Source organism: Halichoerus grypus, chromosome 11, assembly GCF_964656455.1.
Source record: "Halichoerus grypus chromosome 11, mHalGry1.hap1.1, whole genome shotgun sequence".
Lineage (NCBI taxonomy): Eukaryota > Metazoa > Chordata > Mammalia > Carnivora > Phocidae > Halichoerus > Halichoerus grypus.
Window position 1 is genome coordinate 69,025,189 of NC_135722.1, and position 15,899 is coordinate 69,041,087.

The 15,899-nt window shown below is 40.6% G+C and overlaps 1 protein-coding gene across 1 annotated transcript in view; it reads right to left on the reverse strand.

Annotated features, from left to right (window-relative positions):
- Nucleotides 1-1,029: 1,029 nt before the first annotated feature.
- Nucleotides 1,030-15,899, reverse strand: part of CTSC (cathepsin C) — a 40,621-nt gene continuing 25,751 nt past the window's right edge. The window contains exons 5-7 of the mRNA XM_036081915.2: nt 13,342-13,457; nt 6,514-6,645; nt 1,030-5,177 (exon numbers count right to left, since the gene is read on the reverse strand). Coding sequence (XP_035937808.1) covers nt 4,675-5,177; nt 6,514-6,645; nt 13,342-13,457 — 751 coding nt within the window. The 3' untranslated portion in view covers nt 1,030-4,674. The remainder of the gene's footprint in view (nt 5,178-6,513; nt 6,646-13,341; nt 13,458-15,899) is intronic.

Here is a 15,899-nt window from a genome sequence, read left to right on the forward strand (position 1 = left end):
ACTTTGGTTACTTTCTCTCCATAGACTCATTCTTGTTACCGCTCAACTGTATTTCAGCCTGCAGAACTGGGATCATGTCTACTGCCTCTTGGGAATACTGTGCATTTCTTAAGATGCCATAGGAATAGTTAATTCAAAGGAAAAATCTAACTTTCTTTTTTTTAAGTTCTCCAGAACCCCACAAAAGAGAACAAGGGTATAAAAATCTGGTATTAAGGGCATTCATTTTCTAACACTTAAACTATACTGAAACTATTCAATACTTTTGACGGGTCAGAAAATGCATTTCAGGAAAAAAAATAAATCATCTCAATTATTACTTTAAAGCACAACCCTAGCCTTTTCCCTCATTTCCGCAGGGGAAGGCTATTTCTCCCGCTTAATTCTTTTCCATTGATTGCTAGGATTTCAATCTCTTTAGACTTACCCTTGCATTAGAGGAAGGTAACAAGTCTGCTTTTCATTTTTCTCAACTTGAGGGGTTTGGAGTTTATCATATTCTTTCCACTTTTCACGATCAGTAGAACTGAATTTCAAAAAACAAATACGCCTTTTAGGACAGAAAGCTACAACTCAACGTTTTGGATCCACATCACATCCTCAAATTTGGAAGAGTAGAGGTTAAATTTCTCACTTCTGCCAACTCTTAAAAAGCATTTAAAGAAAAGCAATCTTGAGAAACAGACTTCTGAAAGGAAAAAGGAGGAAACCAGCAAAGGCACAGGTTGCATTTTCTGTCCAAAGGCTAGTTTCTCTCCTGAGATTTTGGTCAGCTGTCAGCACGAGGACATTCTGTAGCACAGGCGGGTCTGCTGAGGTTTCAATTATTTTACAGTCCAGGTGATTTCACACTTTCAATCACAACTACGGTTCAATGAGGCCAATGTTTTACAGCTGATGAAACGAAGGCCCAGTGGCTAATTGACCCACTACCAATATTCAATTTCAAGTCCACCCAATTCCTGTCAGAGCAAAAGACTTTGATACATTTAAATCTTTCCAGTCATGGTCAGGAAGTTTCCACTTAACTTTAGGCCAAAAATAAATCTTTATTAAAGACATAGAAATATTAATATCGCTGTATTTAGAGGACAACTGTTAAATTAAGCCTTCCAAACCACCACACGTGGGCTGAAGCTTAGAGTACTTGCCCCTGAGAGATAATAGGATTTCTGAAAGCTGGAAAACAACTTAGAAATGATTTTACAGAACAAGGTGAGTTTATGTGTCTCACAACATACAGATTTCTTTCTCCTTTTGTAATTGGGAGGCAGCAGGAACAGTAGAACGTTCTGGGTTCAGTGGAATCTAGACTTAGTGTTATTAACTAGAGCCCCAGGTATGCTACTTCCCCGCTGTAAGCCCATTTTTATTTTAACGAGAGATGAACCAGATGATCTTCCAGCACTAAAGTTTTGTGATTCTGTTATGCTTACCTTATCTTTACTGGAAAATCCAAAATAGGAAAATAAACATATTACAACCTTAGATTAACCTTAGTCTTTTTTGCTTCAAAATTGCAGTGACTTTTCTCTTAGCCATAGCCTTCCAAACTTGATGGCCTCTCACTGTTTTTCTCTCCACAGAGGTAGCAACAGAGGCAATCATGTGGTGAAGGATAAAAAACTTCAGTACCAAGAGGCGCCTGGGTGGCTCAGTTGGTTAAGCGTCCGACTTTTGGTTTCGGCTCAGGTCATGATCTCAGGGGTGTGAGATCAAGCCCCGCTGAGCACGGAGTCTGCTTGGGACTCTCCCTCTCTCTCTGCCCCTCCCGCTCATGCTCTTTCTCAAATAAATAAATTTTAAAAACAAGCAAACAAAAAAACCTCTGTACCAAAAAATTCAAAATGATCTCCCTCAAGTTTTTGAAGGTTTTTCTGTTTCTTTATGCTAGTGTTCTTCTGTAGATTCTTTTCTTCCTTAAAAGAATAAATCTCATAAGCCCCTCCTCTACTCTCATAGAGCTTGTTTATTAATAGAACATGTCTTAGCTGCCTCCTCATAGCAAACAATTATTTTATAATTTGAATTTAGAAAAGGAAGACTTGAGTAATAACTAATATTTACATACTCCCTTCTATCTTCCAAGCACTGTTTACATGCTCTACATATTAGAAAGGCATTTAACCCTCAGAAAACTCTATGAAGTAGGTACATGTATATCTCTTACTATTCAGATTTATCCAGTTCTTGGCTTTGGTGGTTAGAGGTCAATTAGAGGTCAGTGAGCAAGTATGCCTGGCTGGGAAACTGCATTATCTGAATCTACTTCGGTTTCCCCACTTGGGATGGTGAAAGGCTTGAGCTTAAGTAAGGCAAACAATGGCGTCCGAAAGTGCAAATCTATTTGGTTCCGTCATTGCAACAGCAAGGATTTAGAGGGAGAGCTCACACAGGGAGGGTTATCTATCCTGCAGTTCAGGCACCTGAAGCACATGTGGGTTAAGGAAACTGCCTCAGGCTTTATGGCTAATATGAGGCAGAGCCAGAAAGCTGATCCAGGCACCAGGCACCCAAGTCAATGCCATGCTTGTGCTTGACTGCCCAGCTAAAACTTTATTTTCCTTTGTGGGTGGTGTTGTCTCCACACATACAACACTGTTGTTCTCCTGGATAGGTCTTTGGGGAGCTTAGCCAGAGTTCCCACTCCATTTTTTGCAGAGCTCAACCCGTCAACAGACTCTGATTCTATGTTCTATTAGCCCCAATAGAAAGTTTTAGATTACAAAACTTGTTTTTTCTACAGATTAAGAGTTTAATCACATAGCTTGAGGAACCGTGATGTTCCATTTAGTCGCCATCTTTAATGAATTCTGCCACTGGGGATGAAGCAGTGATCTGTCATCTAGAAACAGGAAAAGCAGACTCCCATCGCAGATAAATTCAGGTTGAAGTGCAGTGGAACCTGAGCTCTCATTCTGGGTAATCCCTCTTGTAATGTCAGGAAATTTAGGGTCTCCTCGAACCATTGCTTGTCAACTAATCATGCTTGTGAGAATTGTTTCCCATCACCATTTAGGTTCACACCTCTATGCAGTCTTTCAATATTTCCCAAAGTATTTTATGAATATCAGCAATGATTCTCCTTACAAGCTCGGCCAGGGTTCTCATGAAATTGTGCACAAGCACGGGTGCCCTGCATCTTCATGACTTACTCCCATCGGGGTGAGCATACAGCCATGCAGGTGGAAAACCAGAGGTTAAGCTTCTGCTTTCCTGTTAAATAATACCTTATTGGTTAAGCTGACAGGTAATATCTCTAGAAGTGCTAGTGTAAAGTAAATTCATGCTTGATTTCAAAGTCTATTTACACTTTCACAATAGCAACAAGGAAAGCGAGAAATAAAGTAAGACTTAGATGGCATTCATAGCTCCTTGGAGGCCTTCCACATGACAAGCGCCCTGGCTCTGCCTGCCATTCAGTGTGTCTGCTTCTGAGTCACCATGTGGTGAGAGAGTCAAAGGTATGCGGCAGTGCGCCAGGACACCCAAGAAGCCACACCTTACACATGGGGCATATTCCAGCAAGGAGAGAAAAGACATCATTGTAGTGAACTGCAATACAAAAAGTCCACGAGGCTTCAGGCAAAACTCTGACGCTTAACACGTGAAATTTCCAAGTATACACCTAGTATCTCCAGTCATTTTTGATTTTTTTGGTGGAAAGGGCTGAGACTCAGTCTCTAAGGCACTCAAGGAGAACTGGACTTAGATCTTGGTTCTACCCGGACCTAGTCATTTACCACCTGTGTGACCTGACCCGAGTCACGTGCCCTTTTCCAAGCTAATCATTCTTTTGGTGCAAAGAGAGGAATATATCCCATGAGCTCTACGGTCCCTACCGGCTCCAAGACGCCTGTGGATTTTGCTTATGTTTTAGAACTCTGACCACCTAATCTGCCTGATTGTCACATCATTTCTAATAGATGCCATCTCTTGAACTCTGCAAAGAGATTTCATATCACTGTGAAATATCCCTTGGAGATCCAAGATCAGCCCAAATCTAAACTGCTAACTTCCCACTAATTAAGTTACAAATGCTCACCCAGTGAAGGCTGACCAATACTTCCAGATGCAAGATACACCAAAAGGAAGTTTAATCAATATCCAGATCTTTATCAAAACTGATTTCTCTTTTTGGCCTCTAGCTCATCAAATATCCATGGAATAATTTTAGGGTTGACTAGTCATTATTTGAGTATACCCCTTATCATAAAGGTTCATAGTTTGTTTTTTTAATTGAAATACACTCAAATTCTTTGTTTTCAAAATACTTATTACATAAATAATAACCGTAAGTCTAACTGCAAGGGTCAGTGGAGAAACCTGTTAAGCACACATATGAATTCTATAATCTCTATCACCTGAACACTTACAAAAAACTTTAAAAACGTAATAATCATTGCCATATTTTCTTGCGATTTTTTTTTTAATTTTAAAGATTTTATTTATTTGAGAGAGACAGAGAGTGTGCGTGCGCTCATGAGCGGGAAGGCAGGTGCAGGGGAGGTAGAGGGAGAAGCAGACTCCCCGCTGAGTGTGGGACCCGACCTGGGGCTTGATCCCCAGACCCTGAGATCATGACCTGAACCAAAGGCAGATGCTCAACCGACTGAGTGACCCAGGTGCCCTCCTCTTGTGACTTTTACAATTTAAAAGGCTGGGAACTGCTCCCTACAATTGAGGAACTGGTGTGGCTGCCATGGCTATGCTCTCAATGGCACACTCATCGGTTCCTCTGCGGATCCGGAAGTAACCATTCTCACCCCAACTGGCGCCCCAGCTGTTTTTAACAATCCAGTAATCCATCCCAGAGGCTGCATCAGTGCCATAGCCCACCAGCAAAACGGCATGATTTGTCAGCTCAAAGGGGTTGAAAGGGTCTCGCAGGCCCGTGTGGTAATAGATCCCTGTGCGGTAGTGGAAGAAGTCATCATAGACTTGAAAAGCAACAGCCATGGGCCCGTGATGGACCAGCTCGAGCTTCATCAGGGCCTCGTTGCAGCCCCCATAGAAACCTCCTACATAGTGGTACTCGGAGGAGTAATAACGGAGGCAGTCCTTCTTCGGTTTGCACGGAGAATCAGTGCCTGTGTAGGGGAAGCAGGCCTCTTCCACCAGCCCAAAATCTTGGGCATATTTTCCTGCGATGAGGTACGGGAAGCCACCTTCACAGCCTGAGGAGGAATAACACACACAGTTATTATTACCCCTCTATTAGAAAGGGGCACAGAAGAAATGGTCCCATTTTTCTTTTTTTTTTTTCTTTTCTACTCCATTAATTCTTTGTTATACTCAGGAGTTGTTCAGGAGTTGTTCTTAGCTTAAATGCTACTTCGTTCATTCATCCATAGCCCTCTAGCCAACTATCCTCTCATCCCCATCTCATGAACGGACAGTTATTTGGCACCTGGTGTGGTAGGTAACTATAGCATAGTGGTTACATGGGGAGGCTCTGAAGCCTGACCATGTAGGTTCAAATCCTAAACTGTGGAAAGAATTTAACTTCTCTGTACCTCTGTTCACTTACCTGTAAAATATAGATAGGACTAGAACCTTCCTTGTAGGATTAAATTAGTTACTTCACATAAAAGCAATAAAAGTTGGCTACTATAGTCATTATTAAATAGCCAGACACCACAACATGGCTCTTCCTGAAGGAAGTCTTCTTTGACCACCTCCTATGAACAAGGTCTAAATCCAGTCCCCATCACCCTCCTCCAGTCCTTGCCATATTATACATGTCCATAATCCTATATTTTTTCTTCAACGTTCCTTTAATTAATTTCTCCTTTCCTCACTTCAGTCTAAGCTTCATGAGGGTAAGGACTGTCTTTGATACTCAGTCCCCAGGGCCTAGAAGTCACACTGTTGGTGTTTAATAAATATTTCAGAAAGATTAAAAGGCCCAATGACAAATAATCATTCCTAAGCAGTTTCACTTTCTAGTGGCCAAATCTGGGGATGACAGCAGAAAACTTTAAAATGAGAATGTTTTGCTCTAAATCAATTGCAGCTGGGCTTTCTGCATCATTACACAGGGCCTGTTCTGAAAGCCCAAGGACAGAATTGTCACTTTCTCATAGAGGGAAACCAGTGTGAGTGTGGTTTTAATATGAATTTGGTTTTGGAGTGAAACTTTAGTTGGAATTGAAACTCTAATGTTTAGAAGCTATGTGGCCTTCAAAATATTATAGAACAACTTCATGTCTGTCCCCTGTTAATAAACAGGGATATCTACTTCTCAGGGTTTGGGGCGTTGTTGGATAATGTACATAAACGGCTCCAAAGAGCTAGTGCTCATTCAATACATAGTAACTACTGACATTTTGCTGAATGGTGCAGTGAATTCCATGAGAACCACTCATTAGTAAGTGATAAGGCTTGAACTCCAGAACTTGCACCCACGTGCTCCAACTCTAGACACAACGCTTTGTACTACACCATCCTTTTACCTTTGCCGACAAAGGCCAACTGCACCCCGGTGAACAGTGCCTGAAATATAACACTCACCTTGAGCATACTGGCTGCAAGAGACCACCTCCTGTGGACTCAGGATCGGGGTGTGCGTGTTGTTGGTTAGTATACGGAGTCTTGCTTCCAGCATACCCATAGAAGCAAACGAGTAGCAGCTTCCACACGATGCTGGTGATCGAAAGGAAAGATATGTAACCGAAGGGAACTTTGAAGCACTTGCAAAGAAACACAGACAAATCTGAGTGGAGAGATACAGTAATATATTTACATTGAGTGTTGTTGTTGTTGTTCATGAGGATCAGCCCAATATAGAAGATTCAATGGACAAATACTATTAACCTTATAGGCAAGCAAAGATCTCAGCTTTTTCACCAGAAGACAAATGTTACTACATGGGGCTTTCCTTGAGACTATTTTAGGAGGCAAAACAAAACAAAACGAAACCCAAAAAACTCCTCTGGTCTCTGCAAAGCATTTGATAGTATTCTTGATAATGAAGAAATAATATAGGTCCACAGCACGTGGAGCCTTTCAGTTCAGAGACAACTATGGAGGAATACATGTGAGCTGAGCTTTTCAGTATCTCAAGAGCAGCATTTTCTTTCTCTTTTCTTTTCCTTTTTTAAAGATTTATTTATAACAAAACCTAATTATTTTTAAAACCTCTCTTTTATAGGGTAAAAGAACAAATCTTTGGATTTTAGGGAGGCAAAACCCAAAAGTTGTCAAGATATTTGAACGGTTAAGATAGTACCATGGATACCTAAGAAACAATGGTTGGCTCCATTTGAAAGTGACAAGAAGGGGCACCTGGGTGGCTCAGTCGTTAAGCGACTGCCTTCGGCTCAGGTCATGATCCCAGGGTCCTGGGATCGAGCCCCGCATCGGGCTCCCTGCTCCGCGGGAAGCCTGCTTCTCCCTCTCCCACTCCCCCTGCTTGTGTTCCCTCTCTTGCTGTGTCTCTCTCTGTCAAATAAATAACTAAAATCTTTAAAAAAAGTTTAAAAAAAAAAGCAAAATAATCAAGAACATAATAAAGTTAACATAAAGCACAGAAAATTATTCTGGCAAGACAATATCTTGTAATCTGGACAGTTTACACAGAAGAAAGAACTTCATATTACAGGAGAAGGCAACAAACAGTAAACCAAGGAAATGAGACCGTCAAAACTGAGCAAACTTTGCAAAGACCTTAGCACATTTCATAACTTTTCAGACTCAGGTTTTATAAACCAAGGCAAATAAAATGTATTTCCAGACAGAAAGTGGAATGGTGCCTGCTAGGGTCTTAGGGGCTGGGGGGGATTGGGGAGTTACTGTTTAATGGGTACAGAGTTTCAGCTTGGGAAGATCAAAACTTTCTGGGGATGGATGGTAATGATGGTTGTACAACAATAGGAGTATACTTAATGCTACTGAACTGTATATGTTAAAATGATAAATTACTTCCAAGTTTTGTCCTTCATTATATATTCTGGAACGAACTCATATGTTATTTTAAGACCCATCTCAGGGCATCTGCAATGTCAAAACTAGGTGTACAATATTCTTAAGATGTTATTAATATGCAGTGCATTCATTGTTGCTATCTTCAAGTGATTCAATAAATAAGAATCATAAACAACAACAAAAAAATATTTATTTATTTGAGAGAGCAAGCGAGCGAGCACACACACATGGCAGGGAGGGGCAGAGGGAGAGCGAGAAGCGGACTCCCTGCTGAGTGCAGAGCCAGGATTCGGGGCTCTATCCCAGGACTCTGGGATCACGACCTGAGCTAAAGTTGAGAGTCGGATGCTCAACTGACTGAGCCACCCAGGCGCCCCTCAAGAGCACTATTTTCTAAAGCTACTTGTTGGGGGGAACGAACCTGAAGAATGGCTCAGGTATGGGCATATTAGAAAAAGTTCAATTTACCCACGGTCCAGGAGGCAAAATATAACAAAGTCCAAGAAAGGTAAGAGATTATAATTATAAATGGTGAGATTAAAATTATAATGATGGATATGGTATTTAAGGTGGCCAATGAGGAAGTAAAACTAAGGATGGAGGTAGTGAAACTGAAAACAGACTGGTGCTAAGGGAAAAAGGGGAAGAGCAGTGCAGCTGTGGTTCCCTGAAAAGTGTCCCCCAGAGTAAAGAAGAACATGAAGAGTAGCTGCATGGAGGTCGGGGAGCAGGGAAAAGAGAACTGCTTTAATACCTGGATGCTCTGTTGAAGACAAAATAAATGTACTTAAGAAGCACATGCTAGGAATATAGTTGCTATTTCAAGAGAAGGAAGAATGTTTTACTATGAGGTAATTTATATGGACAATATTATCTTTCTGTGTTTCCTCAACAGATGTGGGTAAATACATACATACATTTAAGAAAATATGGCATGCATGTAACAAAGCTGGGATTTCAACTTGTTATAATTCTAGAAAAAAAATGAACATAATTTTAATATCTCTATTACCATAGAGCCTCTTTTACCTCTACCACTGATATAAATTCTACATGGAGATATGCTTGTACCAAATCCAAACATTGGTATTAAATGTAGTTATACACAATTGATGTTATTCAATGTACTAATATATTATTTACCAAATTATTTGAATGGTGAGCACTCCCTTATGCACATACAGTAAGATTAATAGACAGCATTACATGAAAAAAAATCATCCTACATAAAGAGTGTGTTGCCTTTGTTCTCTTTAATAAATCTGAATTTAGTAATTTAGTACTGCCTTCCTTAGAGAGAGAAGTATTCAAAAGAACACAATGCATTAGAATACCATCAGGGCACTGTTTTTCCCTTCCCTAGGTAATGTCGATTCATGCTCCTCCCTGAGTGCAAACGAAAGCCAGGACACTGTATGCTCAGCCTCCAACATCCTAAACTCCTCCTGAATTACTTATATTGTTTTCCTCAAACTAAACTGTGAATTTCCTTGAGCGTACATAGGACATGTGCCTTCTTCATCTACGTGCCTGATGCAATGAAGAAACTCCATGTATGTTTATAGAAAGAAGACTCAAATTATGAACAAGTACACACATATTTACATCCAGGAAAAAGAGTGACTTCATTGGAAGCAGTCAACCTTTCCTTGTTTCTAAGCTATCAGGGAGGCAGAACCTACTGGGAGCCCTCCGGCGACGTTCAACACCACCACAGGTCCTGGACTAGGGTCTATCAGAGTTCAATTACCCTTCAACTCTCCCATTTCAGATGTTCCCCAAACTTCTCCCTATAAATAGCTCAGATTTATCCATACCTTCTACTGCTTTTGCTGCCAAGAGATCACCTAAATTATGAAGATTAGGACAAACGCTTGGGAGAGGATCTTGAATTCATGTAGTGTACTACTGACTTGATAATGTATACACGGAGACTCAGAAAGAAGCAATGACTTGTCCAAAGTCCCAAAACTAACAGATGGCAGGTGCTAGTGGCTAAGTGTCTCCTAATGCAGCTTGTGCTTTTTTCAGTTCATAGGTCTGCATCTACTTTAAAGAATTTTCAAATTTTCTTCCCCATCATCTAGTCACTAAACATGCCAAAGTTAACTGGCACATTTTGTTTTTGGAACCATCCAAGTAACACTATCCTTGGGAACCCCTCTTTCAAATGATAGAGTGTCAAAGAACTAGATCAGCAATAGTAAACTGACAAAGCCAGTGTTCCTTTCATGTGTCTTCTAATAAATAACCTCCCAGGTATCTGGAAATGGCCCCATTTTGGTCATCCAGCATTCCTGGACCACGGCAGCCACAGAAATAATCGCTCTTGCTACTAAGCATGGAACCCTCCTCATCTGACCATCCAGCACCGTGGGAGGGCGAGGCCACATGTACATCCAAGGACTCAGAATGTGCTGTGAACAGAGAAACAAGGGGAATGAGGTAAAGAGATGACCTTCCTCAAGCCACTGACGTTCCCAGGTGTCAGCTGCCAAGGAAATTAATGCCTCTTTTCAAACAGTCAAGGCCAGAACGTAGATTATAAAAGGACTATTATCCCTTAAGAAGACTACAGCGTAATAAAGAATAAGGGAACCTGACCCAGACAGAGGTCTGCAGTAAATACATTTCCACAATCCCCAATAGGTAAACATGATTCTCACGTGGTTTAACAATGTTCGGCTGCAGCTCCCCACAGGGAAGAGCACGCTGAGCTAAGAGTAAGGAATTGGGAGTCTTCATCCTCAGCCCGTCACTTGGCCGTGGGACCCTGGGGCACGTCACTGGACCTTCCTGGCATCTCTTTTTATCTTGTGTGTAACATGAACAGCGTGGAACAGAGTGTGAGGTCTCTGCATTCCAGCTCTAAGGGTACAGATGGTATTTATTTATTTATTTATTTTTAAAAGATTTTATTTATTTGAGAGAGTGAGAATGAGAGAGAGAGAGAGCATATGAGAGGGAGGAGGGTCAGAGGGAGAAGCAGACTCCCTGCTGAGCAGGAAGCCCGATGCGGGACTCGATCCCGGGACTCCAGGATCATGACCTGAGCCGAAGGCAGTCGCTTAACCAACTGAGCCACCCAGGCGCCCCCGGTACAGATGGTATTTAGAACAAGGCTTAAATTAACTAGAGTTTAGACAGTAGGAAAACACTGCACTTCCTAACTAATGTGACCTGAGAGACACTCCCCCTCTCTCCTGAAGATACAATCATAAATATAGACAGCATAGTGGGGAGAAGAACCCAGAAAGTTCGAGTCTTCCAATTTCCTAGCTTCTCCTCCCTCTCACACTTGGAAGAGATCTAGCTACATGGCTGGTGCTTAAAGCTGCTTTCAAGTGTAAAGGTAAAACCTCATTTGTCCTCCCAATATTTCTTTTTTTTCCTTAATCTTGATTTGCTCTCTGAATACAGAAAAGTTGTGAATTCCCTTAAGCTGGGTAATTCTGAATTCTGGGTTTTCTAGAATGCTGGTGTTCCTAAAGTGAGTGGAAATTTCCAAGTAGCCCCGTATTTAAGAATAGAAAATAACTAATTTTTCCCCAACCTAAGGTAAAAAAAAAAACCAAAAGGAAGTCAAAAGAGAAACCTTTAAAAATTGCCCATGTCTGTACAAATCATATTTATAGCACTCAAACAATATGGAACATCAGAGACAATAGCTTTTGCCAAGCTACAAGAAAACCAATGTCAAAGAATTTGGCTTTAAAAAGTCTAATTTCTGCCCCCTGAATTACTGTCTTGTCACCAGTCAATTGTATCTTTCGGGAAGTGAGTGGAACTAAACTTCTCTTTTGACCTTCTCCCATGCTCCTGATGAATTAAAAAAAAACACTTTATTAAGTATTTACCCTATGGTATTTTAATATTTGCTTGCAGATCTTGCTAAACTGTAAGTCCCTAGGCCGAGAGCCATGCCACAGTCGTCTCTGTATCCCCAGCCATTAAAAAAAATCTTAACACATGTTAGATGCTCTATAAACACTCTGTAATATAGCAAAAGCAGCCACGTGCCAGACTCTCAATAATCAATGCTTGACATGCATTATTTACTTAATCCTGTCAGATAGGTACAGGGAATCTGTTTGATGACAGAGTAAATTTTAATTCTCTCTTAACACCAAACCTTTAATTTCACTTCCCATTCATTCCTCAATTACCTTCAAAGTTCTCTCACTTCCTAACCCTCCTTTCCAAAGAAGCTCTCCCCAGGAAAGGAAAGGCAGGGGAGAATTTTCAGGATCCATAATTTCTCTAGAGCTGAAGAGTCCCAGAAGAACTTGTAAAAGCAAAGACAAAGAGATAAGATCTCTGATGTCATCTGTAGGACAGAAATGCAGCTTGCTGGCTGCTCCAAGACCTGCTCAAAGCTCCACATGCTCAGAACACTTGGCAAGAATTCAGTGAGCATGGAACTGAAGGGCTGGTGGTGAACGCTGAGCAGTCAGAGGGGCTGATTATCACTGAGTTTCTAGGAAAGGGGAAGGACAATTTATCTTTGGGTGTTATTAATTTATAATCCTCTCAGGAGACACTAATCAGAATGTTTCCAGACAGCAAATACTACACCTATTTTATAGTAACAAATCAGTCATGTGTACTATAATTATCTTTAAAATGAGCTTAGAATAAACCTGAGTATGGTATAAATGATTCTCCAAGTCATTGTTGGCTAAAATTTAGGATAACAAGATAATTTGCTATCGAGTACTATTAGAAGAAGAGTTATTAAATCTACTCATACTGGATCAAATTTCCAAAAATAACAGGTAAAATGCAATTAGAGTGATACTTTTGGTAAATCTGGGCTGTGCAAGGCCACCATTCAGGAAGCAGGGTTAATACTTAGCATCGTATGTCATGTTCTGACATAAAGTGAATTAAAAAGGTCCTTACACAGCTCAAAAAATTTGCTTTACCAGACAAAAAAATTTAAAGGATCCATTTTTTCTGGGCTCTTACAGTAACTAAAAACTAAATGATGGGGGGCAGGGGGAGGTGGAGAGTGGGCGGACAAGTAGCAAAGAAGGATTCCACCAAACCACTTATAGAAGGAAGACCAATTTTAATTCTATGCAATCCTTTGTTTCTACATGAGTCTCTCCTACTGGGGAGGGCAGGGGAGTTTGTCTTACCTATTACTGATTAATTTCATTAGCTAGCTAGAACGTATTTTGAGAAGGATACTCAAGAATGCTGGGCTCAGCTGGAGAGATTATCTATTATCCAAGTCTATGATGGATACAAAAAGGAAGAGGTGGCCGTTGGCCGTATATATTCCGTTTCTTTACTAAAGTGGATCATGCCTGTTGCATCTCTGTATCCCCAGAATCTACCCAAGAGCCTGGCACATAGTAAATGTTCAATAAACATTTCAGAATGAATAAATTAAAAATCAGACTTTTTTACCTTGGTTTCGAACAGGACTAACAAAATTGGTACCATGAACGTTTCTCCAATCCCACGACGCTGGCAAACGTAACATCTTTTCCTGTAAGTCAGTGGTCAGGGGTGCGGGTTTGGGCCTGGGATGGAAATACACATCTGACTTCAATATAGAGTCTTTCCATTGAGGATGACTTCCTCACCTTTAATTCCGTGACTTCAGCTACGTGGCTGCCTAGAATCTAGATTCAGGCCCAAAGAGCACTTGTTTCATCAGAGTTTCCATTACACAACATGTCCATTATGCAATGTGTCAATTATACAACTAAGTTTTGTCAATGGCTTTCATTATCTGTGTCTTTTTCAGGATCTATTAACTTTCTTCTATGAAATGACACTGGTTCTGTCCATCACAGAAATGCTATTTTAAGTATGCTTAAATAGCTGCATTTTCTTAAACAGATTTTGGCCAAGAAAGTAGACACATGGGAAGTTAAAGATGGCCTATGAAGGAAAAGAGAGGAACTACCGAGGTTTGACTCAGGAGATGGTTGGTAGTGATGATGCGGCAGCTGGAAAAGAAGGGAAGCAGGCACAGAAATTAGAGGTCTAAGTATAAAGTAGACTGACCAGCTCCATCAACAACAGACAAAAATGCTTCATCATTATCGACCTGCAGCCTACACGATATGGTTGCAAAGTAAGACACGAAAAGCAGAGTTGCCTGGAACGATGGATAGACACATTGTCTGGAAATGAGAAAATTGTTCTACAAGCTTCTCCGTATTAGCAATGAAAAACAAACAGCATTCCAGCTCTAGACACACTAGACTTCTTGGGCGCTTCCCAAGTTGGATACATGACTTCAGTGTTCCAGGTCTTTGTGCTGCTCCCTTTATCGAAACTGCCTGTTGCCCCTGTTTAGAAGAAATCCCTTCAGGAGTTTTTCCCTCTTAATTTAAGGACTGCTCCCACAGCAGCCTGGGCTCACTAACCCCCAAGGAAAACTCACTCCTAGGCTCCATCAACTCTGTAGTTAGGACACTACTATTATACCCTGATAATGTGTATCTTTCTGATCCTGTAACTACTTGGATTTCTCATTCAACTTGGCAATAGTCAGACTGCACTGTTCTAACTTTTCAGTGGTTATCCTGTGCTTTATACCAGGTTCCAATTTAGTCACTGGTAAAGATTCTTTCTGGGGGCGCCTGGGTGGCTCAGTTGGTTAAGCGACTGCCTTCGGCTCAGGTCATGATCCTGGAGTCCCAGGATCGAGTCCCGCATCGGGCTCCCTGCTCGGCAGGGAGTCTGCTTCTCCCTCTGACCCTCCTCCCTCTCATGCTCTCTGTCTCTCATTCTCTCTCTCTCAAATAAATAAATAAAATCTTAAAAAAAAAAAAAAAAAAAAAAAAAAAAAGATTCTTTCTGGACTTCTTTGTGTCCTCTGCAACTACTCCCAAGGAGCTCCCTTCCACACATGCTTTAGAGAGGCTGTAAGTCAAGGCTAGGACACAATGGAAGGGAGCTAAAATAGAGGGAGAGAAAAAAGAATCACATATTAATAGCCATCATAACCTTGAGAATTATAAAAATAGCACATTCCATACAGAAATGTCAACTTTCACTAAAATATTAACTAAGCCAGGGACATTGCTGGAAGCTGTATGTGACACAGAGATGAACGTGAGGTGATATTTGACCATATGAAGGACAGCATTAAGAGACACGAAACAACAATTAGAATCACAAATAAAAAGAAGTTGTAATGCTATAAAACATACAACTTGGTTAATACCCATGGAATAACCAAGGTACATAAAAAAGCTATGCACCATGAAAACTGTACACATAGGGCAAGGGAAAAATCAAACCAAGAAACAAATCTTGGATACTTCCTTTAGGATTTATAAGTAAAAATTAGGGTATGAACAATTTTAGAACTGAATAAAGAGTTTCTGCGATCTCACACTGAGAGGCCCAAAGATTTGATCAATCAACAGATATTAACCAATTGTCTTGTATATACTTAAGAATACACTAAGTAATTTGAAAGATAAAGAAGGAATTGAAGTTTGGTAGCAAAATATAATTTCAGAGCAGGTATCTTAGGGTCATACTGACCTCCTACAAGTGGTTTCACCACTTACTAGCTGTGTGACATTTGTCAAAGAGTTTAACATCACAAAACAATCAATCTCAATGTGAAAATGAAGAGTGAAAGAGGAATTGGTGAGACAGACAAGACTGCAAACATTACCGGTACACTATACATTATAGGCTCTTAATCATTTGGGTCTAGATTCTTTAAGAATCTGGTGAAAGCCCTGAACTCAGGGAGATGACCATACCCAATACATTTTTCTACACTTCTGGCAGTCTCAATCACTCCCTAAACCTCACATTAAGAATCTTTGAGAGATTCTATAATGTCACTGGATTCTTCTAAGAGGACTAATTCATATACGAAAATGCTAATGAAAACCAGGCAGCCAGACCACAATGTTTGCTTCGGTATTTCCCATTTTACTCAATTCTGTCTTCGATCTTTAAATTTCTATGGAGCCTTAGCCTTAAAAACA